This window comes from Diachasmimorpha longicaudata, chromosome 11 (genome assembly GCF_034640455.1).
Source record: "Diachasmimorpha longicaudata isolate KC_UGA_2023 chromosome 11, iyDiaLong2, whole genome shotgun sequence".
NCBI classification, from domain to species: domain Eukaryota; kingdom Metazoa; phylum Arthropoda; class Insecta; order Hymenoptera; family Braconidae; genus Diachasmimorpha; species Diachasmimorpha longicaudata.
In genome coordinates, this window is record NC_087235.1 from 4,591,683 (window position 1) to 4,616,093 (window position 24,411).

At 38.7% G+C, this 24,411-nt stretch overlaps 2 protein-coding genes across 6 annotated transcripts in view; one reads left to right on the forward strand and one right to left on the reverse strand.

The window, feature by feature from the left end:
* The window catches only part of LOC135167647 (E3 ubiquitin-protein ligase MYCBP2), a 52,973-nt gene that overhangs the window by 21,073 nt on the left and 7,489 nt on the right, over positions 1-24,411 (reverse strand). For all 4 annotated transcript variants that reach the window (XM_064131056.1, XM_064131058.1, XM_064131057.1 and 1 more), the window contains exon 6: positions 24,218-24,362. In XM_064131056.1, the coding sequence (XP_063987126.1) occupies positions 24,218-24,362 (145 nt within the window). The remainder of the gene's footprint in view (positions 1-24,217; positions 24,363-24,411) is intronic.
* LOC135167660 (uncharacterized) lies at positions 18,198-23,708 on the forward strand. 2 transcript variants are annotated; one of them, XM_064131083.1, is made up of 3 exons: positions 18,198-18,537; positions 19,608-20,099; positions 21,767-23,708. In XM_064131083.1, the coding sequence occupies exons 2-3, from the start codon at positions 19,932-19,934 to the stop codon at positions 23,099-23,101; spliced, it is 1,503 nt and encodes a 500-aa protein (XP_063987153.1). In that variant the 5' UTR covers positions 18,198-18,537; positions 19,608-19,931; the 3' UTR covers positions 23,102-23,708. The 2 variants fall into 2 exon arrangements, with proteins under 2 accessions (XP_063987153.1, XP_063987154.1); XM_064131084.1 differs by lacking the exon at positions 18,198-18,537 and adding an exon at positions 18,599-18,740.

Consider the following 24,411-nt stretch of genomic DNA (forward strand, 5'->3'; position numbering starts at 1 on the left):
TGAATAGAGCAATTCATTTCACCCCGGAAGACGCTGATACCAGCAAAGAAACCCAGTGGAATGAGAATAAAAAAATCATCTGCTTGCGTGATGTTTTTTTTTACCTATTTCCATGACTACATAATTTTTACGAGAATTATGTATTATGATAAACCTCCCCCGAATGATCTCGAAATTACAAATAAAAAGAGAGCCAGGATAATTGTGATATAAAATCTCTCCCTTTGTTGCATGGAAGCCAAGTAGAACGAAAAATGAGGAAAGTTGAGAAGAAAGCGAGAATCTTAATGACTCATTGAGAATTCTCATTATCTCACTCTTGGTTAGGGTGGTGGGCTGTTTCGCCTCCAGTATCACTCGTCTGAAGGGTCACACGAGGGTTTTTAAGAACTCCTCATCTCCCATAATTTCAAATTGTTTAGACAATGAATATGGACGTCCCCATCTACATTAAAGCCACCAACGTGAGGTGGATTCTCCCTCCCAGTATGATATCCACACACGTACACCCTTTGAAGCAATTACCCCGTGAGCAGGAGCGCGGTCCTCGTGATTTTATCCCCCTGTATTAGCTTGCATTTGTCAAGAGGGCGCATGTTGGAGCTATAGGCACTTACGAAGAGAACCTGAATAAACAGCAGAGACCACTCGTGAGATAATCCAATACTCAGGGTAATACGTTGGTGAGCCTAGTCGTCTACTATCGCGAACTATCATCCATATCATCGTGCCCTAGCAAAGGGCTATCAAACCCTTTCCATTGTTATTCAAGAAGACCAGACAGACATTCGTGAATTTCTGTAAAAAATGGTTCTTATGGTCAAGGTCAGGGGGAGAATAATAATCAGGTCGTTCAGCGTAACTGTAATTTTTTAAATTGAACGTGGAGTACTTGAGAATACCTGCGTTGGGGAGATACTTTCGAAAAAATTATTTTGCTGTCAATAATATGGATTATTGGGTCCAGAGTGTGAAAACTTTCCTTCTGCGTATGATAAATAAAATATTAAAATTCGTAGTCGACTCGTTTTGATATTATTTAACAATCCCTGTTGATAATCCAATATGAATTATCGGTTGAAGTAATTTTTTGATGCGGCTTGCAGGCCAGGTAGTCGGAAAAATACGTATAATCGGCTCTCCCATCGGTAAAAATGACGATAAACAATAAACAAACGTCGTGGAGATAGAGGGAAAAGAGAATATCATTCCATTTGCCGTGCACGCTCGTTCCTTATTTTTCCCCACGTGTGCGCCTACTTACCTAAATGCGTATACCCACCCCTAGAATTCACGTGGTATCTGGCGACTCTCATGTGTGCTATGTAATAGAAGTATGAGATATATCTGTGTATATAAGATTACGATGTACCGGTGAGCAGCATCACAAGTGGCATCCTTATATTCTACATGGGATACATTTTCTCCAGGAAAGGTAGTCCCGTGTTTTCCTTGTTTTCTTATTCCACAGAGGATGGGTTAGAAACTCAACTCAATGGAAACTTGTATTCCTGAATAAAGAACAAAAAGTGAGACGAGAAAAACAAGAAGACAGGATGTTTGAATAAAATATGAATTTCAGTCTTATGGAAAGGACAGTGTGACACATTTGAGAGCCTCGTTCGGAGTATTAAATTATTTAGCATGAGCTCGAGTCGTTTGACAGAGCTTTTGGCTCCACCACAATTGGGCTCATCTGAAAGTTCGATAAGCCCGGTTCAATACATACCGATGGTGGGGGCAAAATGGCTCACTGGTAAAGGAATAAATTATTTTCCTTCTCCTCGATAGTCTGTTTTTTTTTTTGAAAAATTATTTAGAAACGAATTGTCCTATTCTCGAATGGCAGGACAACGGGAATTGCTGGAATTGCTATTTGCGCTGGAATTTTCAATTAATTCCGAATCAAAAGATATGAATTTTTTCATATGTTCTAATAGTTCATTTCACTTACTCCAGTCCATCCCACCCCCTCCAGTGAATTGTGTGCAATTGAGGGAGAATTCTGAATGAAAATGGTCCATGTCTGGTTTATTTGAGCGTAAGATTTATTCAAAATAAAAAAATGTGAACCAAAATCGGACGGAAATTGAATGAAAAATGAGAACTGTGGGCAGTATTGCCGGAGAAATATAGACACAATTTGAAGGAGAATCCTAGGTATTCCAATCGGGAAATTCCTGGGGTACATCGTATAACTGACCCTACCAACGTAGGAATGCCCCGAAGATCGATCTCACTGATATAGCTCTTCCTCCTTCGCAAACCATAATCCGTAATAAACGTGATGAAATCACAGTCAGGGTCCGTATGAAATACGCTAGCTGTTATTAATGCACCTGAGTGTACGTCTGAATGATCTCATTCATTCCGTAAATTAAATAATACTCAATAATCAATTCCCATAATCTCAAGAATGGAAAGTATTTCTCGTTGACACTCTCTCAATTTTCAACAACATCATTTCGACAATTTGACCCCAACCGAAATTAAATCCAGCGCATCCTAGTGTATTGATTGAAAAACAAATACATATAGATACCATACCCCACACATTCGTTATAATAAATCCTCATTAAAAACCTATCGAGTTGACACGACAACAATTTAATTCGCATCTGATGCGTATATTATCATACTGAAAATATCCATTGGGAAGAGGGTGTAAATCCCCCTGGGGAAAAACGGGTATGGAGCATCATATGTATGGGTTGCCGTTCCAGAGGATGATATTTTACAAAGTAGTCGAGATTTATAGCGAAAATTCATTATTTCGCGTGCCATCCAGATGGTGAAAATCGCGGCTCCGAGGCGTTGCGCATTATGCAGTGTAAATAATACGGTAAAAAAATTCAATGCGAATCTGTGAATGGAGCGAAGAGGATGGACTCTACACGGAGATAAATTTCGAAGAAAAATTCTCATGATAACACTGGAAAAAAAGGGGCAATTTTTTTTCAAAATCTTCTCGCCTCGTACCTAGCACTGGTCCACCAGTTTCAAGGTTTTTCGCGATGCGTGTGAGACACGCACTAATAAGACCGTACATTGTGGAGACTCACAAGAAATTTGCATCGATAGAGAGTATTGCTGATGGTACAAGGCCGAGCGACCATTGGCCCGTCATTTCCGGTGGCTCAACCAGGATAACGATGTGTAATCACGGCTGTCGGATACGCGGTCAAGCTCCATTATAACCTGTATCCTCTAGGGATGTATAAATAACATGAATAATACGTAGCAATCGATTTTATCAAATCCAAGATAAACCCCCGATAATAGATAACGACAGTGAAAATTACTGGTTTCATGAACACGCACATCACACAGAGAGAAAAATATTCTATAAAAATTACGCAACGTTAAATTACATCCCCAAACGTCACGGAATTTACCCTCAAAATCTCTGGAATTTTCAGCTGGAGACAGAAACATCAGCAGAACAATTTCAATTAAAAAAATCTCAAATTTCCCCTCAAATTGTCCAACTTTATGTGAAAAAAAAACTGCACTTGCATTGAAGTGGTAAAATCCCTAGGAGAAAACGGGGCCAGTAAAGTGGACAAAGAGGTAGTCGTGAAGGAGTAAAGGACATCTCCTGTACATCTCCCTGTGAACACCACTCATCCCTGGAAGATGGAAGATTGCACCCTGGCGGAAGTAATTGCGGAAATCGTTCGTCTTCTCCCCTCGTAAGACGACTTTTACAACCGTAATACACTTTTCACGAGCCCAAATCCTTCCCCTGGCTTTCATTATACTCTGCAGGGTTAAAACCGTTATTTTTTCAATTTATTTTCAACGTCAATGGGAAAAGACAAATGGAGGGAGGGGGGGAGAGATGCAAAAATACGGAAATCGGTTAAATTCTCAGTGAGCCTTTGACTTAAATTTTTTTTTCTTCGTCAAAATAGATGAAAAAATACCGTCCAGCATTATCAACATTAATTATCTAATGAGTATCTCTTCCTGTCTTTTATCTCTGAATGAGTTGAAGTAATGAAAAATTAAAAGAGAGAAATAAGAAAAAATGTTTGTTCGTGGATGGTTAATTTAACTTCCACCTCTTTTACTCCGGGTAAGTGTATTCCGACGATGAATTAAGACTGTATTATCTGATGTTATATCATATGCACTAGAGACAACTAGAGAATAGTGGAAAGGCCAGGATAAGGCAGCCACACTAGGTGGACAACGTTCGATGCCATCGACGATTGTGGTCACGTACTCACTTCTGTTCTCCCTCAGCAGAGGAAGTCATGGGAATTCCCCCTACCCCAAATCAATACATATATTGAATAGATATAGTGGTACAGTATTTTGCGATTATATCTGATATCCATTGTCGCTGTATTCAGTGGAGTTCTAGATTGGTGCATCCACATGCGCACAATTAATGTACACATGAGCAAACTTGCTGGATCTCACACCGATTCAACCCACCAGACTGCTAATCAGCGCTTTATTGGCCATAGCCAATTAACGGCTGTGATTGGCGCACAAGACACGCAAACGTATGGTACTTTGTATAATGGTCCTTTAATATATCGAGATAAACGTTCAGCCCATTGACTGTGAGGACTCCCTCGAGTCCGAAAGGAATTCACATGTGAAATAACAGAGGCGAATTTTTTTAAACTTTTCCTGCCGAATAGATATTTTGAAAAATTCTAAGCAAGCCACTTTGTCAGTCATTAAATGACAAAATGCAAAAACGATATATTTTACCCCGTCATCCAACAGATCGTACGCCAGAAAAATTTATAAAACGTAAATTTTGGGTAAAGGACTGCCGAAAATCCTTAAAATGAATTTTTTTAAATTTCAAGTTGACCTGAATAGTCATCTTTTCTTAAAATTACAGTTCTTTGCCACCAGCTCCGAGGTACATTGCAATTTTTTAAAAAATCAATGGAGTCTTAAGTCAAAATTTGTCTCACTTCCTGAAGATTCAATTGAAGAAAGTAGAAAAAAACTTATACTCTCATGTCCTAAAAATTCGATGAGCCACTTGTTCTCCATCAAAACTCAACAACTTAGTCTGTTATTTTTCAATAGGCTATATACGTTATGTCGTTCACTGGATGAGTAGTGCATCAACTTTGTTTCCTCGTTGTTAGAACCGAGTGAGCCGAGAGAGCTGTTATGGAGGAAACTATCCATGAGCTGCTTCATTTTCCCGCTGTATCTTTTTTCCCTCCGTTGTACTTTTTCTCTTTTACTGTTTCTGGAGTCATTCTTGCCCTCTGGCTATTGTTGTTTCCAAGTATTGTACTTCTGTAGCATCGCTATGTATATTTTTCTTCCATTTCTGGATCCCCAGAGCTACACAGTAAGTTTACACGTACGCGGATTAAAGGAGATAGCGCTATCGTTTCTCATCATCTCAACAGCTGTGGTTATGGGGCATATTCATTTAGATGCTCATAACTTCAGTCGCATGTACATCGTACCATGATCGTCAAGCCTACCGATATTATTTCACAAGCAAGGAAGAACTGGCTAAAAATTAAATAAAATAATTGAGGCCGTTTAAATTTACAACAGTCAACGGGCTGAGCAATTTATCACTCGCTTTTCCGCGGCTTCTCTTATTCATCTTCACGAATAAAAAAAAATGGACAACTTTTTCTTTCTAATTTTCTCAGCATGTTTTCCGCAACTTTTTATCACACCAATCGGTCTCCTCTTCCTACCTCTACTCCTGGCTTTTTTCACACAGACATTTTTTTTCAGAAAGGGAGAACGAACTATTGGGAATTGATCCTTCCGATTGACAAAGGCCGGATTACACGGTTGAAAAATAACCAGTTGTAAAATGGTGCATTGATAACGTCCTCTCCAGTTAAATATCACAAGCCCTTTGCACTTGGAAATACCCGAGCGATCGCCAAAAATTATTCTTCAAATTCTAAACGAGAAAAAATTCCAGATCAGTGAAGAAAATTTATTGACGTATCGATAACCAGATCAATGTAAATTCCTTTCAGACTTTCAATTTTGGAGCCACATGCCTCGCAAATATTCCGCAAAATTCAGCTCCTTCAGGAGGAAATACGTGAACGATATCATAACTTGGAGAAAACTTCTCTACATGTGGTAAAATATACCGAGAAAACAGTATTAATCGCGATGTCCATGCTCTGGATGCTTTCTCACCCAAATATTGTTCCACCAGGTCAGAATGGAGATGTTGAAGCCGCCCAATGCTAATGTCAACGCTGGTGTTTCCCATGGTTGGTTGCATGTATCCCGATGCTATGGCGAGCGACATATTCGAGAGGGTGTGAAAGCCACGGGGATATGGCCCAACCAAGAGTACAGCTACTATTGGATAGATAAAGATGGAGGATAGTCTATGGTGGATGTGTAGGCAAATATGTATGCTAACGAGGAGGAGAATCCTGAATGCTAGCGTACAACACATCGGAGGTACACTAAAGCCAGATCCAATATATTGCGCTACGTGACTGCATCGCCCTATTGATGCTGTGTATAATATTTCAGAGACAAGCCATTGTAAAAGCTTTTCAATCGATTGCTATCACTCATCGTTCCTTGTCATCCAGCCTTCGTAATGATTTTCCCTCAAATATTTTACATTTAAAAAAAATTCCTGGAGATATTCTCCCCTGTCCTTGACGCTGATCCCTGATAATTAATTTAACCTGGAGATCGTACAACTTCATTGGAGTATCAATTTCATTGAATATCCTCAGTGTTACCGTGCGGTTACCCTTATCCGCACACAGAGAGTGGCGCTACCAAGCCAACCATTACTGGCAGTCATCCGTGAACTGGCTCAAACGTTCGTAGATCATTTTATTAGAAACGCCGCGTCAGCTTACCAAAGTTATACGATGAGACACTACCGTGGCAATAATGCCGACAGCTCGTTACAACGTTGATAAAGCGTATGTCTAGCCACACCACCAGGTATCCTTATATTGGCCAAAAGTTTGTTGCACCGGCATGTTGTAAGTTTTAATCATCCTTGAGATCCGGCTTTAGAGCAAAAATGAATACTTGTTCTAGATTTTGAATTAATGATTTTGGAACATCCTCGATACTTCATGGCGAAACAAGCAGGATAAGAATCAGATTAGTGGCTCGGTACTTGCAAAAGGATGAGACAAATCATATTTTGTTGACAAACATGAATTATTTTCTCGTGAATCCATTCCCATGATTTTGTCTCTCTAATTCTAGTTCCCTTCGAATTATTTGATCCCTGAAGAAGGTTAGACGGTGTTCCTGGTGAATTTGAGAGTTAATTCCAGTGGTATCCAGTAGCTCAGTTGATACGAGTGCCCCCAGTGCGATACTGGGCAACGATCGGGGTTTGACTCCTGGCTGAGTTAAAGCGGAAATGTTTTCTCACTAATTCTCATCGAATTTGTACTCCAGCTTCCCCTACCCAATGCAAATTCATCATCATCGTGCTTCATTTCCTCCTAATTATCCCTAAAGTCATCAATCTTCGTTGCAGCGTTTGGAAACAGCCGGCTGATAGCTACAACTTCTCCACAGCTACAGCTATTTTTCAAATCGACAAGAGGTACAAACTCAATTGACAGTGGAACGCGACACGAATATGGGCAACATATAACTACACCAGTTAACAACGTTTTCTCGTTGGGGCGTCGAGTAGCATCGAGTAATTCGATTTTCGGTTTAGGCAGAGGATGGAACAAGGGATAGTACAAATGCGTCCTCCATGTAGGTGCTCCGATAATACGACGTTCGACAGCGGTGATAGAATTTTACGTTAACGGTAACGATATTCTGTCTACATTGGCCGAGATAAAGATAAATCTGTTCGTAAAAACAGTTGGACACATCCGTCGGTGTTTCAGATAAATTTGTTTCTGTCTTTTTTTTGAGTACCTCAGACACCACTCAAAGTTCCGCAATGAATGGAGTACATCGCAAAGTCTCTTGAGCGTTATTGGTTCTGTTGTTGACTATCGTAACACACTGCTTTTCTTTCAGTCCTATTTACTCCTGTCTTTCAGGTTTTTTCCAATGTACCTCCAGCACACTGGACAAACCACTAGCATATGAACGCTTCAAGCAACTCTCATTATTGCAGTCTCTCTCCTCCTTCTGTGCCTTCGTAAACTTGTTTACGTTTATTATGATTTTGTTATTTTATTTGGTATTTTCAAAAGGTGGGTCAAGTCCCAGGTCAGACTGATGGCTTAGCCAGGGAAAAACTTTGGTACCGTGGAGGATGGCAATTATTACGGATTATTTCATTCGCTTGTGACTTTTTTTTTCGTTGGTTGAAATTTGAATATTCTACAGAGTGAAAAAGCCAAACGTAAATTACGCTGATGAAGTCGCGTTTATGCTTTCAAAAACGTGTTTTTCGCCTGAAGGTGAGGGGAAATTTACACACAAAATCACCTGAAATTACCGGTAGATAAACGTAATTTATGATTTTCCAAGTGGACTTCAAAAAATTGATTTAATGATCTAACCTGGAAAAAAATTATTTCAAGCACAAAACATGACTTTTTCATTCGCAAATTACACAGGAGAAAATCGTAAAATACATTCATTAGAATCATAATTTATGATTTGTTAAATACGTCCTAATTATCTGTCATTGTATTTCAGTGGAAATAAAACTTCAATAATGTACTGTGTTATCAAATGCCAAAGAACAAAGGTGGGGTAATCGACTGACTTGATTATCTCATCAATACCGTACTCCGAAAGACTTTTCCCGCGTTGAAAGATCAAATGGCAAATTCATGAACACATAATTGAATTTGATTTCTCTCTGTTCGTTCATTTTTTTTTCTCTCTCTCGAGTAATTTGCGATTATTAAATCCTTGACACCATTAGTCTAATTGGACCAAGGCACTATCGATAATCAACTCAATGACTATTCTTGCTGCTTCGTCTTTTCTCGTTTATCATATCTGCGATTGTCACCTCTGGCCTCAAAATTTACCCACCATTTGCCTACCGAAAATTCTATTTACGTTGCAATTTGAATATTTTCGTTTAAAAACAAAATAATCATTAACAGCCCTCTACTTTATTTCATTATCCCATCGCTGTTGGTAAAGTCTGCTGTGTGAATACGATCAAATATTTGCGCGTCGCTGGACATCCAACGTGAATCATTAATTATCGGTGATTAAAAGCATACGAGCGAAAAGTACACAGAGCGGGATTTAAATAAAAACAGTGGACAGACACACGGATGAAAAAATCTGTTTACGGTGTCATATTTACATGAGTGAATGTGAAATAAAATAATAAAAATAGTAATATCGCTCGATGAAAACGATAACTTTCGCGTGAGTACTATTCACCGGAATGAGCCATTTGCCTTTCCTGTTTCCTACTTTCACACCCCTATCCCCCTTTATTTCAAGGGGGGGATCTCTCCCGGGATATAACTTACATTCCAGGTCACGGGAATCTTAATTGAGACATTAATTCACAAGCAGATTAGCCCGATTAATCGAAAGATTTTTTTTTTACCGGAGAATTCCACCACGAGGAGACTAAAAGTCAGTAAAAATGACGGAACAATAGGAATAAAAGTGAAGGCACCTGGAAATTGTAACGTCAATTTTCCTGGAGAGGAAACATTTGCCGGAGAAATTCTGAATTATTGTGCCTCTAAAGTCGTGCAATTTTATTAATACCTTGTCGCTCATTAAGTGAAGCGCTCCTACGATTCACGACATTCACAGATAGATATATATATGTATAAATGTGACAGTGATATTTATACTGTCGGTGAATGGTCGATCTTTAGGCGATGTCGAACGAAAACTTGAAAATCTAGGACCCCGCGTAGTTTTGAAACTTCACTCAAGGGGAAAGGTGGGATGAATGCATTTATACACGTACAGACATATGCAAATGGAGGGAAAAAAAAGTGAGGATTCCCCTTCAACGTACATTTGCTTCAGAAAGACAAGCCCCAACTCTAAATTGCTGTTGCAATTAAATTTTCCAGTAAAAGACAAATAGAGAGAGAAATTAATTCAATTACCATCGGTCTGAACGATGGAAATGTCCTTTCAGATGAATTTCCATCATTGAGTGAGAATAAAAATTGTAGGTCATAAAATTGATGAACCAAGATGGCGACAATTGCCTCCCCTCATCGTCTGAATAATGCATGTGCCTCTGGATTCAAAGCCATTCATTTTTTAAAAATGGTTCCACAGTGTTCTTCACAGTATGTCCTTGGCCCTATTATTTTTTTTTCCCTCGGCTATTCCCATCATCTGGATTTTCCCTTCAAACTCTCTCACACTTGGATTTTCTCAAAGCCCATGCTTTTTTTTTTACTACACCCATCTCTATATCATATCCAACGCGGGTCTGGATCTTGGGAATGTAATTTCCGCGTGTGCAGGACCCGAGGAATTTGGCAGCCCGTCCAACAACGATGCAATTCTACCGATAAAACCACTGAGAATACTCACCCACCACTTCTCCGTCTCCTTCATTCTTTATCCCTCGACTTATATCCCAGCAGCTCAACCTTTGAAACGAGAAGTCCAAAGCGTTTTTTCCTCTCTACCTTCCCTCATTCGATTGCACACCAAGTAAATCTCTCCAATCCCTTGACTTTGTAGCGCTCTCCTTCTACTGACCTCGACAAATAAGAGGGGGGGGCAAAATTCACCCAGGGGGAAGGGAGGAGCAAAACGGTAAGGAAATCAATTATTGTCCCGGTTTCTGATTTTTTTTTTCCCAGTTTTAATTTTGTTTCTATCGGAATTCAGTTGCAAAGTGGAAAAGGAGTCATGGAGTCATGGCCTAGTCACCACACAGAGAGAGGAAAATTCTTTGAAAATTATTACGGGACTGTTCCGTAATTTTGACCAAATATTGGTTTGACTGACAGATTACGGAACAGGCACAGAATTATTTAAGAATTTCTCTCCGTGTAGTGACTCATCTCGTTTTACCATTTCACTACTGAAATGATGATGCGCCTGGTAAGTCGTTACTCGAAATTATTGTACACGACTTTTGTAAAAATCGGTTCCTCACTACGTCTGGTCAACCTCACCGAAGTCAAATACACCACAGAGTCAGCACTACGTACATATCGAAAGTGTTATCCTCGACTCGTACGTTCCGAGTTGCAAGAGACTTCCTGGGTATATACACTTTTGTGGTTAACGCCAAGCGAATTCGCCAAAATCGAGGGGGTGATCAAAGTTCGTGCAGGTTGAGAGTTCGGTCAACCGGAAGCTCTCGATTTATAGTTGGCGCGCGTAACGAGTGAATCTCGTGAAAGCCGAGAGTGCAAATTCCCTCAGCCGAAAAATGCTTTGATAATTGTTGATTGTGTAGGAGAGCTGATAATATTTTCTAGGCAATTAATGATGCCACCATCGTAATCGCATCAACAATTAATGCCGATAATTTATTAATGCAGTTTTTTCAAACTGAAAACTTGTTTTCATTCAAAAATAAATCATAAGTCGAAAAATTTCATTTTCCCCGGCTGTCCATTTTTCCCCAATATCCCCTAATAACCCAGTCGCCATTGCTTTCGAGAAACCCGAGGCGAACTCCAACTTTCCGCCAACTTTTATTTTTTTTCCCCCTCTCCCATTAGGTACACCTGTATATACGTTTATATACATCGCTGGTGGAGAGGTTCGTCCATGGAAGCGTCCGCAAAATGAGAAAAATTTCATGTTTTGATGGGGCTGGTGAAAATGGAAGTAAGCCAAGTCCAGCGAGATTGATCAGCGTTTAAACCTCGGGCCTTCATCAAAGTGATGCAGTAATAAAATTGTCAAACGATTCGCGCCAATAAAAAATTGGCTATCGATTTCTCGACAGAAAATTCAAAATAATTTCACCGCTGGGATTGCGATAACAACTTCAAAAGTTCTTTCCCGGGAAAACTTTTCAGAACGAGTTTGGACAAATATATATTTTCCGATGAGTTGATATTGAGAAAAAAGACAATATAGTTCGATATCCATGTCCAGGTACACTTGAAGCCAACTTTTAATTTCAACTCGTGATATTGACAAGATGTCTCGAGAAAAATTGACAACATTTCTCCACAAAAAAAGCGATTTATTCTCTGATACTTTGGAAACAGCTCGATCGAGGCTGAAGTCACCCTGGAACCATCAAACAGTGGAATAATGAGATTAAAAATCTGATGATTCATTTTCCAATCATTTCAGTCTCCAGTGACTGATTAAAAGACTTTCGGAATATATAAACGAAAGGTGGAAAGGGAGTTGAGAGTCGTTGGGTGTTGGGTGGTTTGAACGACAGCCGCACTGAATTTTCAAGAGTAGTAGCTCCGGACTGGGCTTCAACACCGGGAGGAACTCAACTCCAAGGAGGTTAAGAATTCAATCTCACCGTTGGCAAACATTTTAACTTACATTTTTCCAATCTTGAAGATTGAAATTCGAGCGATCGCGAGAGTCGAGAATAAGATTGAGGATTTTGTTGGCTTTCGAGGAAAGCAACGACTCCTCTCTCCCTCCAGGGGATCCCTATTCATTCTGATATTTTAATAAGAACTAATGAAGATCCACCCACCTCTTCTACCCCAGAATTTTCAATGCCCACCGATTCATCCCATTCGTCCCTCCATCATCATGAATTATTGACAACAATAGTAACAATCAAAGTGAAACAGGACTTCCCAATGCTCAGGAAAGCCCCCAGTGTCTTTAACAAAATCTGTGGTACAAAGCGCGTTAGATTATGCACCACTGATGCATAAACTGCATGCGAAACGAGTCTCGCGCCTCGTTGCCCGCGAATTTACAAAATTGCATTCTCACCGTACGACATGACACGACACGAACATAAAGTACTTGAAGAGATACCTACACCAAACTGTATACACCGCACACTGGCTCTCTATTCAACCAACCAGGTACTGTGTATTCAACCAAATATTCCCAGAGGATTCTCTCACTATCCCATCCGCTCTCCGATATTTTTCCTTCGCTATTTCTATCCCGCGTGTAGTATCAAAGTCTTTACTCTTCCTTCATATGTTATGTGTCCTCAATCTCCTATTGCATGACCAAGCGCATATACTTGTGCGAGAATTTCTGGAAATAGCGGCATAAAAAGTACAATTTCATGAGAAAAATAATTGAAATTGTGGAGTATCTCCTGTACCACGAAATTATATCTTGAAAAATGCACACAGAGAGAAACATTTTTTACAAATGACGTGTCCGTTCCGTAATCTGTCAGTCAAAATAATGTTCAGTAAAAATCAGGGACCACACGAATAAAAATTTTGGATACAAATTAGACCTCTAGAGGCCGAAACGTGGAATGAAATAACAATCAACCACTTTTTAGGTCAAATTTGTGGGATAAAAATGCCCTTCGTCCCTTGTTTTGCTCCCGGGAGGTCCAATTTTGTACCAAAAATTTCTTTTCGTGTATGGAACGTTCAGTAAAAAAATGCGTAACTGTTCCATAATTTTTAAACAATTTTTCTCTTCATGTACACATAAATATCTTTAATGTTTGGCGAGAGTTTCAAGTGTCAGGTGAACACTATTAGAAATAATTCAACTACGATGTGATAAAAGTTTCAAAGTAATTCAACAATTTCGATTAAACCAAATCTCCGATCTATGTTCAGCAATGAATTTGAGGAAGCAATTGTCATGTATCGTGTCGAATGAGCGTATGAATTACCCTACATGTTTATGCCCCAATCAAAACACTGATCATAGGATATACGGACAGTTGGTTAACAAGGGCAGGAATCAGTCGGAGTATTAGCAACATATCGAATGTTCGAGGTCCTCTACACAAGTTCGAATTGAGCGGAATAGGTACCTAGGTGGTGAGTTGGTGATAGATCGCCCCAAGGATATTAACGTACCATTACATAGTGTAGGTATATATGATAGGATGTAGGAGGGCCCTAGGGAAGACTGGAACGTTGGTGCACTGCTGTCACGCTAACAGGGCCACATGCTCGGGCGTTGAACAATGTGTACTGTAATTACACGGGAAAAGGGATTTACCAACTGGTGAATGGAGATGGTACCCGATGCACCAAAGGTACTTCCTATCTTGTAATCGTGGTACACAAGACGATGATTGCTACCAATCACCTTCGACAGAAATAAACAAATGCTGCTGTTGCTGCTGCTGATGATGATGATGATGCTAGCCGAATGGAATAATCTATTTCCAATTTGAAAAAACATAACTTTTACCAATTTCTGTTATACGTTTTGCAGAGGTGTGTGAGCAGAGAAATGCACACAAAAATTCAATTTACAATTCGAATGAAATATTGACAACACCCGGATGCCAATAAACCCCTTAAAATCGCCAAAGATATGAAAATAAAAAGATCCACCAGCTCCCAGAGTCAGATCTTGAATTCAGTTGAATTCGATTTAGCAGACACTCCGCTCTCGTTGAATAATTATTTCTCCCAATGACATCATGAAAATGTACGACCCTTCAAAGACCGAAAGAATTTCTTCCCTTGAAATTTCGATATCAAACTCGGAATGACTAGAGGCACTTTACGAAGGTTCTACTCGAAAATTCGTGAATGAAGTTATACGCTCGAAAACCATGAACATTGCTTGGAGCAGTGGAGCTCACTCACTCCATCAAAAGCCCTGTCCTCACCGGCAAAACTATCCGGGTTTAGGCCACTTGTATGTACACTCCATATATTTCAAAGCCACACGATCACATCGAACAACCTATCCAGCCCGTATCACTGTAGACTAGCCACAGCCACAATTTAACTGAGAGACAGAAGGGGTTATTTTCTGAGAAAATTGAAAGCCTAGCATTAGGATAAAAACTGGTTCCCCGGTCGGTTACCCAAGATAATCCACAAGTATCTAGTACCTCACTGATACACCCTCACCCTCTCCATCCAACATTCAAGCAAGAAACCGAAAAGGGACTGGTGTATTCATGGAAGGGCACCAGAAGCACAGAAAATTTGCATCTACACGACGCACCACCACGTAATGGAATTAAAACCAGGCGGCGCTCTCGGTGCAATTAGCTCACCCGGCTTCAGCAGCATGGAATCGAAACGAACACGCATCCCCAAGTCTGTGTATGTATTTTCCACCCCTAATCTAGCTGTATGCAAATTTTCATATGTATGTACCAACAGTGCAGACAATATGGGTGAAACATATGGAAGACATACAGCTCAATGGACAGAATATGCATTTCGATATTCACAAGACTAACGAACCCTGTTTGCAACTTATGTATTTAGATGTGAACAGTCATTTTTCACTGGTAATACTGACGGGGTGTACGGCTGAGCAGTACTCCACCCCCTTTTTTTTTTCCACTGCAAAGCTGAGTGGATTGTTTGGTACCCAGCCTCGGGCATGTTTACGTGACGGCCTCAAGTCCCCCTTTCTACCCCTGCTGGCAGGGAGATCGATTCCACTGGGGCAAAATGAATACCACAATGCAATGAATTTCGAGGGAAATTAATGAAATCTGGATAGATTGTTTGGTTTTTGAATTATTCTACAACTGACGGTGGAGTATTTATTGATTGGCCTTCCAGAAAGTCGAATTTTTACCCCCATTCATATTTCATACCGTCAATTCATTTTTCAACTGGAGAATGTCCATGAACCTGTCAAAATCAGAAATTCTGAAAGAAAATATGATCATTTATGAGAGAAATTAGATTTTTTTTTTCTCGCTGTTAATGCAAAAAATGTCTTTAGAAGTGCTTTTTCGATTTGATTTTCTCGTGCCCTGCTGAATGGTATTTTCAATAGTTAAATCTTTATTCGTTAAATACACCGAGAGGCGGTTGACAGAAAGGGACCTTGAAAAGTATAAGAGAACCCTATTGACTTTGGCAGTACGAAATTGCCGAAAGGCTGGGCGAACTACTCTGGGGTTCCATCCACTGAGTATTTAATCCTCCCAGACGATTGAAGTTTTATTTCCCTCTTTGTACCCTTTCACATCATCCATATATTTTTTTTCGAGCTTGAAATCAAAGGAAATGTGACCGAAGTGACATAAAAGTAGTCCTGAGTAAATTGTATACGTTAGATTTGGCTGTTGGGTGAATAATCCATATATTCGCGCCTCCGGTGATAAATAAGGGAGCCCGCATTTTTCACACTCACAAATAAACCCACCCCTTCAACAAAACGTCAAACAAATCGAATGAATTTTCCCCCAAAACTAAAAAGTCAATATTGATATGTTCCATATTACCAAACTAATTACTGACCGTACTAATTAGTTCCGAGAGGCTTTGAGGATTTTATAACCAAGTTAATCCCTCAATCTCCACTAAAAATAATTTCACTCAAAAAAATTTTTTTTTTACCTCCAACGTATACCGATTCAGGTTTTGTGCACTCGACTTTCACGTACTGAATTTCAATTGCAGAAAAGACGGAACTTCCGGCTTCAAAGTTAAAGGGAAATCCGATCTTGATACTCACCCTTTTCCGAGATCATGAACTCTCACTATTTTTGTATGCTTTTTTTTTTTCTCTCCCCTTCCGTATCTGTACGTCGGTAGTTGTTGAAAGATAAAATCGTTGAGAAGTTTTACAACGACGCGTGCATCGTACATGCCGCCGAATACCTAATGCACCAGTTTTTACCATAAAAAACTCCCTCAACTAGCTACTGAACTCAATAGAAAGAAATATTCTTGCTCGAAAGAAAAATTATTTTGCATTGCAAAGCTCACTCCTCGAGCAGTTGGATAACGCCTGGCTAACTATTATTATACGATCGACAAATCGAAAAGAATAGAAAAAATGTGGAAGAAAATGTGTAAGAGGAAGTTCAATTGAGAGCATATGAAATGGAAAGAAAAAAACAAACAATGAGGATTGGAGATATGTAAGATTCAGTAAATCCAGCTTAAATACGACCTTGGAAAATTTTCCGATACAACTTGAGGATTTGTAAGACCTTTCCATTGACACAATGTAATCCTTACCCCATCGATATGATATCAAATCCAAAGATCATCCCAGTGTTTCGTATATCCGAAACTGATTATAAAAAATGGCCAATAAATATAGCTCCTCATTCTCTTTAACAGAATTTTCTTTTTAGCGGAGGTTCGTTTTTATCGTACGTCTCGCGTGATTAATCAACGGTTAATTAATGTCCCGTGGAATATTCACTGCGTGGCTGCCACCGCGTCACTTAGCCTTTACTGTCGTCTCGGTCATTTGAAAAATGCCTTCGCCAATTCATTTTTCAATAATAAGAAAGTGCTGAAGAGTGCATAAAACGTATAGATAAAATTTCTAGCCGCATGAGGAAAATTGCGGGACGAAAAATTTATCTAAAAATGACTTATTGGGCCAATTCTGCATATTTGATAAATTACTAAATTTTCCGGTGCTAATTTATCTTCGTACACGGACAATATATAATCCGGAGTGCGATATAAAAATCTTTTACTTATGTACAGAGGTGAACGCGACTCCCGAGAACTATCAAAAGATTAATTAAAATTAAATAAAATATTACCATGTACCGTGAATAGAAATTACATGTTTAATGTTGGAGAATTTAAAATAGTTTCAGAACAGAAATAATTTTATTCCACTGCCTAAAGCTTTCCAAAGCTTTCTTGTATTATCTAATACCATTCGTATAACAAAATTTATTGATAATCTGTGCATTTTCCTGGTCTGGTGGAAATTTCTCCTGTGATGTCTCCAAATCAACTGATTCTTAGTGACCAAAATTTTCATTGTGGGCCCATTTAACAAAAGGCCCAGAATATGAAAACTCTCGATAACAATATTCGGTAAAAATGACGGTACAGTTACGCACTTTTTCAGTGAAAAAAAAAAATAGTATGAAATGTTTAGTGAAAACATGCGTAACTGTTCCGTAATTTTTTCTAACTACTATTTTCACTTGCAAATTACGGAACAGGAGCGTAATTTTTAAAGAATTTATCTCTCCGTGCAGTCATAAAAAATGTTGGACTGTTTGTTTTTTCATGAACAAGTGTAGTTAGCATCGAAATTCCCTAAAAATGATCACGATCGAAGGGAGTGCAAGGTGCATGCATGCTATTCGAATATAAGTGAGAGTTCCGATATAATGCAGAGTATGGATACACCAGTGGAAGAGGTAGTGGGAGAATAACTGCGCGCGTGCGGGAGTTGTTGAAGAGTAGGGAGTGCGATAACGCCGTCGGTTGAGAGGTGCAAACCCGTAGGAGAATTCGAAAGGCCAACAGTCTCTGGCTGTGCGCCGTACAACGACATTCCCTCATCCTCATCCCAAAAGGCCAAAATCATTCATCATATCTGGCACTATAAACTTGAAAAAATTGCAAAATTTTCCATAATCGGTGTAACCAAAATATGTCGAGACTGTGAGTTTAATTTTAACGAATGAAAATCAAGAAAATCCAATGGAGGTGAAGGAAGCAATCAATTTTATCAATGAGGGCATTTGGTGTGACACTTCTCCGTTACCCCCACCGGAATAATCTTATCTCATCGAGAGGAGCAAATAATTCAAGTGTTTGTGTATGTGTCACACATCGGAGCATCATACTGTAGATTATTTTCATTGGTTTCAATTAATTAAATCGTCAGCAGTACAGTGAGCTACCAACACTCTCAACGAAAATACAAGTGATGTAGTGTCTCACTGAGCAGATGTCTGCTAGTTTATTTACGCTTAACATTAACATTCTCAAGAGTACTCTGCAATGTGCCAGCTTGAGAAAGTTAATTCAAACAATTTTTATATTTCAATTTCAAATCAGGACATACGGTTGGAGTTATGTACCTCCAGAGTTAACGCGAAAAACTAAAATCGCCAGTCATGTCTCGAAGAATAGAAGATCATATCAATCGGCATCAATCACATCAAACTACCATAAATTCCCATTGTAATTATCAGATGAGCTCCCGAGAGACATTTCAACCGTAATTTCAATTCATGAATATCCACTGACTGACGCGTAAATCATAAACGAATGAGTTATTTAATCACCGTATGTAGAGATAGTAATTATGCAATGTTAAAAATGTGGAACAGAACTAATTATCGTTGTAACTGAAAAGTAAATTGATGGATCTCACTCACAGTTCCCACAATGATATCCACACTGAATAGCTTGACTTTATAAATTCCAATTCTCACAGCACTGCAGCATTAAAATTCCTGATAAATATAAACATTAAAATAATTGTCCAGTGGATAATATTTTCGGTATAAACTTCAACCTTTGCATAACTGCAGAGACAGAGACTCTCTTCATGTCTCTCTACGTTTAGATATTTTTTTTTCATCCTTCTCTTGATTTTTTATCTTTTGAAACTGGGAAAAAAGCCAACAGCTACTCGCGATAAAAGCCTTGAATTACCAGTCTACAAACTGTATATACTTTAAAAATGAATTTACCCATTGAAATAACGTTATTCCAAGGAAAATCTCTAGTACAAACTAAAGTGTGTGTGTATACGCAACAATTTGGAGTGTCGCTTAGAACTTGCCGCAAATCCACTGTGTCGAATACAAATTAGTAGTCCTGAAAGCTACTTTACCGAGAAACTAGAATAACCCAACCATGAATTTTTATTTATTCCAGGAGGACAATCTCACAATCATCACCAAAACAGTACGAAGGAAATAATCCAACTGAATTGACATGATGAAGTGCCTCAGGCTATTTCCAATATCACCTCAAAAGTGAATATGAACTGATGAATTACAAAAGTACCATCCATTTCATTGATGGACAATAGAAGACAAATGGAGGAAAAATCGAGGGACTCATCTCACTTCCTCAATGCTTACGGTGATGATGACCAACAATAGTCCCTCAATCAACGTAAAAAAAATGTAGGAAATTCAACAGATGGAATTTTCAAAAAATTCACTGACTGCCAATTGAAGGAATAAACAGGGGAAAATGGGAGTAATCAAGCTCCTACTCATTAGTGTCGTCGTTTCCTTATTTTTGTGTGGTTTATCGAGAACAATTGCTGCATCAAGTATACAAGAGGGTATGTGCAGTTCATCGGCATGCAATTGTGATTCTTACGGTCGACTCACCTGCAATTGTGCAGATCAAGTTGAGGTACGTATTTTCCGATTCGAACGGACATTTTTCAATCATAAAGGAGATGAGAGGAGGAAAAAAAAAATACGGTACACGAATAAAATCGGGAAAATTGGGGAATAAAAAGCGCTCAGTTTAGGATAACAGTCGAGACCGGGAGTTCAATTCCCCCCTCCACCCCTCCACCACCCCTATGTGTGGATGTTTATTTTGTCGTTTTAGCCATAAGGGAAACCGCACGATTCTCGTTACTCTAATTTTTACAGTTTCATCAGACCAATTTCAAATTCTCGTTGGCCCATGATTGTTGATTCCTTATTCGTGATTGGCAATTCTCATCGTTCCTCACCTATTCCATGCATTCCTATTCCCAAAATTTTCACGTTTATTCAAGCCACCGCAATTCGTAATTTAGTCAAAAAAAATATTCATACTTCGAATGGAGTAAAGTTATGGGTCGAGGCGGAGTAAACCTCACCGTTTATTCTCCACCATGTAATGAAGGAGAAATACAAAGCTGAGGAGGAAAGAATGGACGAGGGGTTCCGTGACGCCATAAAACACTGAACCATAAAATCCACGTCCGTAACGAAATAAAGGAATATAATAAACTCAACAACAATTTTTGCCGTTGAATATTTTCTTTTTACCATAACAATATGAAACAAGTTAAACAACGGATTAATTCGAAAGACGAAAAAGAGAGTAATCATAAATATATACGATAAATATTCTCGTTTGAAATGAACCTCCAGTTTCCATCATTGATTGCCTCGAATTATGTTTATTCCCAAGTTAAAAATGAAAAGTAAATAATAATCAAGGTTGTAGACAACGGAACCGTACATGGTATATTCTATGCAAAATCCTGGGTATATAACAAACAATACAAAAGTCTCGCAATGCCGTAGGAAATTGTTCTCCATAAATCCTTTATGGATCATAAAAAGCGCATTTCGTTCCAACGTTTCTAATCGCGAGAATGATTATTCGTACCGTACAACTGTTATAAAACTCTGAATAATGATTAATTTTAATATTTTCCAAAGTATTCGGAGTCTTTATGGTCACCTATCACCGCAATATTTGATGAACAGTAAATCAAATAAGCTCATAGAATAAAATAGAATGGAAAAAAAAGCTCTGTAAAATGGATTGTAAGATGTATGCAGGTGCAAAAAGGTTTTCATGAGAGCCCTGTTGAACTGCCGAGAACGGGGTGGGCTGTAGTAAAGAAAATGCTCGAGCAATAATATTCAGATTCCGGACGTGAGCGAGCTCACACGATATTTATTGCATCGCCTCGGGTACGTGCCTCCGAGGACTTCTCGTCCTGACCCTCTATTCTTTTCGTCCATCCATTACAAAAACCTGCGTCTGAAGGCTTTATAAAAATGCCCTCTCATGTTACCATTCATCAATTCTAATGAAAGCATTCTCATCCCACCTAATTTTAAAGTACCATGGCAAGATGGTTTAATTGAATTAACAGTTAATCCGATATTGATAACAATATTCTCGGAATACATACGTGCGACACATGACACGAGTATTTGACTTAACACAAAGCAAACGTGATTCATCGTTAACTCGATAAAATCGTATGATCTGGTAGATGTTATCTAATCACTCACACCGATATCAATGTTTTTTTTAAATCAACAATTAATTTTGTTAAATTACAGGAGTTGATACTAACATCGGACGGCGATCAGCCCCTGAGTTCCTTTACGAATTGGATAACGATACGCAACTGTCCGTCAGTGATTCTGATGAATTCGAGCCTCGCTAAAATGACTAATTTAAGGTCCATTGAATTTGTGGATATCGCTAATCTGACGCTATTCACCAAGAGTTTTGAATTATCGCCAAAAGCCGTGCGCACTAATGTATCAATCAGATCATCGAGAATGGAAATACTGCCTAGCTATACATTCCGTGGTGATATGGAAGACATAAGTTTTGAAAACGTCCAAATAAATCTCGTTAATGCTTTTGCCTTTGGAAATCTCGCTGGTACTGACACATTAAGACTAGAGGACTGTAGTTTTAAGACAGTTGAGGAGCAGGCTTTTAAGAAATTTGATGTCAACTATCTTCACATTATACGAGGTACCCTTGGCTCCGAAGTTCCAAGCAGGGCAATGAACGATATCGAGGTATTCACAACATTTCGATTGGATGGCGTTCAAATGGGAATTGTCAAGAGTTCAGCGTTTGTCATAAAAAAACCAAAAACTGTGTCCATTCAAAATTGCATAATTGATAGTCTTGAGGCTGGAGCATTTGACATTGCAGCAACTGGTGGTGTACACATTAAGAATAATACGTTTAAAAATTTAGTGACGGGTTCTTTCCTAGGAATACGTGGGGATCCTGATGATAGTGGAATGAAGTTTAATTCACATTACGACATAACGTTTACGAATAATACGTTGATTTCCTTTGAAGAAGGATCGATGATGTTTAATCGAGATTCATTCAAACCAGTTATCGACAATGTCTTTATCAATCGTACCTGTGCTTGCAGTAATTTAAAGCTATGGAGAAATAATGTGCTGAATTACACAATCTACTCGCGATTCTATCACTCATTTATGTCTCGATCAGTACGAAAAACCAATTTCGAACCAATCGAAGAGGGAACATTTTTGTGCACAGACGATTCTGGAAATTTCGTGAATTTCAATGAATTCGAAGGGCGAAATTGTACACTGGGGAGCTCTCTAATGTTCCTACTATTGGGAGCTCTCGGTCTTGTCATTATATTAATCATTGGAATTGGAATGATTATCTGGTGCTGCAGGGAGCACGGTGGACATGACAGATGGATGAGTGTACCAACGAGTGCACCGGATGTTGTTTCTCAAAAGAATGGAGTTATTGGAAGAAATGGTACAACACCAAGTGGAGCTGTTGACAGTAGAATAACCATGGTTGTTCCCGATGGAAGACTCTACCGAGAAACTGAATTTCACGTTATCGTGGAAAAGGCAGAACCACTAACTACTGAATTGTAACGAGAGCATTCGCGCTCATCTGCTTCAGACAGAAATTGGAATGAGATCCTCAAAGAGCGCGAATTTCGTGTGTATAAATTGTGAAGTGATACGTGTACCAAGCGTAGCTGAACAAACTCGGACTCAATGTATGCAAAATTAATACTTGGACATTGAAAAAGACATTTTTAACAAAATGACATTTATAGTATTAAACCAAACGAAGAGGAGAACGTGTCCCTATATCAAATATCGATTGATTCCGAGCTCGTATGTGTCATATAGAGTGAAGATGGATATCAAAATTTTCAAGTCTAGCTTTGTTCCATGTTTCAAGTGATGTAGTGTCTAGTTTTTTTTTATATGGATATATATATATTTATGAATACTGTATTTCGTTGTCTGTAAAAAAATGACCCGTTCCAATCGATTGATTTGTGTTCAAATTGTACCAAAAAGTGACGAATCGAAAAATACACTGGACAATTGTGCCATAATCGAAAGAAAAAAAATTCACTGGAATAAATTCCACGAGAATTCGGTGATTATTGATAACTACGAAAGGGTAAAATTTATCTCAGTTGTGAACAAATAATAAAAAAGAACCTTGACCTCGTTTGTGACGGAATACGTAACGAGGAAATAATTATCACCATCATAAACTCGATACCAATTAACACATTTCAAATGAGAAATAAATAACTGTTGAATTATTTCTCATAACGCAATTGTTTAGTTCTAATTATCGTGAGACTGTGATATTACAGAACAGCCTATCCTGTAATAATTTGTTTTACCTCGAAGCGCTCAATCGAATTATTTCAATTCAATCGACGAGAGTGAACGAATAAAAAATTTTTCGCTGATTGATTATAATTAAAGTACCAAAACTATCACTATTTTATTCGATAAACCCGATATCCTGTTATATCCACGAAATAACCAGTGAATTTCAGGCTGGCAGTCAACAATTGTCACCAGTTAGTCGCATAACATTAAACTCCACTCGACGCGTATCAAACTGTCAAGTTCGCTCAAATCATTTGACAGTGCTACCCGATTAGCTATCCAATTTCGCTTCATGCTCAATCATAAATTGCAAAGAGATAATAAATATTTGATAATTTAAAAACTCACCTAAACGGCAGAACTCCATCGAGAGATTGCGAGATTGACAGAGGCGATGATAATGCAAATCCTCGCCCCAGGAGAGATGAATGCATAGAAAATATTCTCTTTGCTGTATCCTGAGCTATTTTCAAATTCTCCTCGATCTCTTCAACTGCACGAAAATGAAAAACAAAAGGGAATAAATGAAGCATTCTCATCAG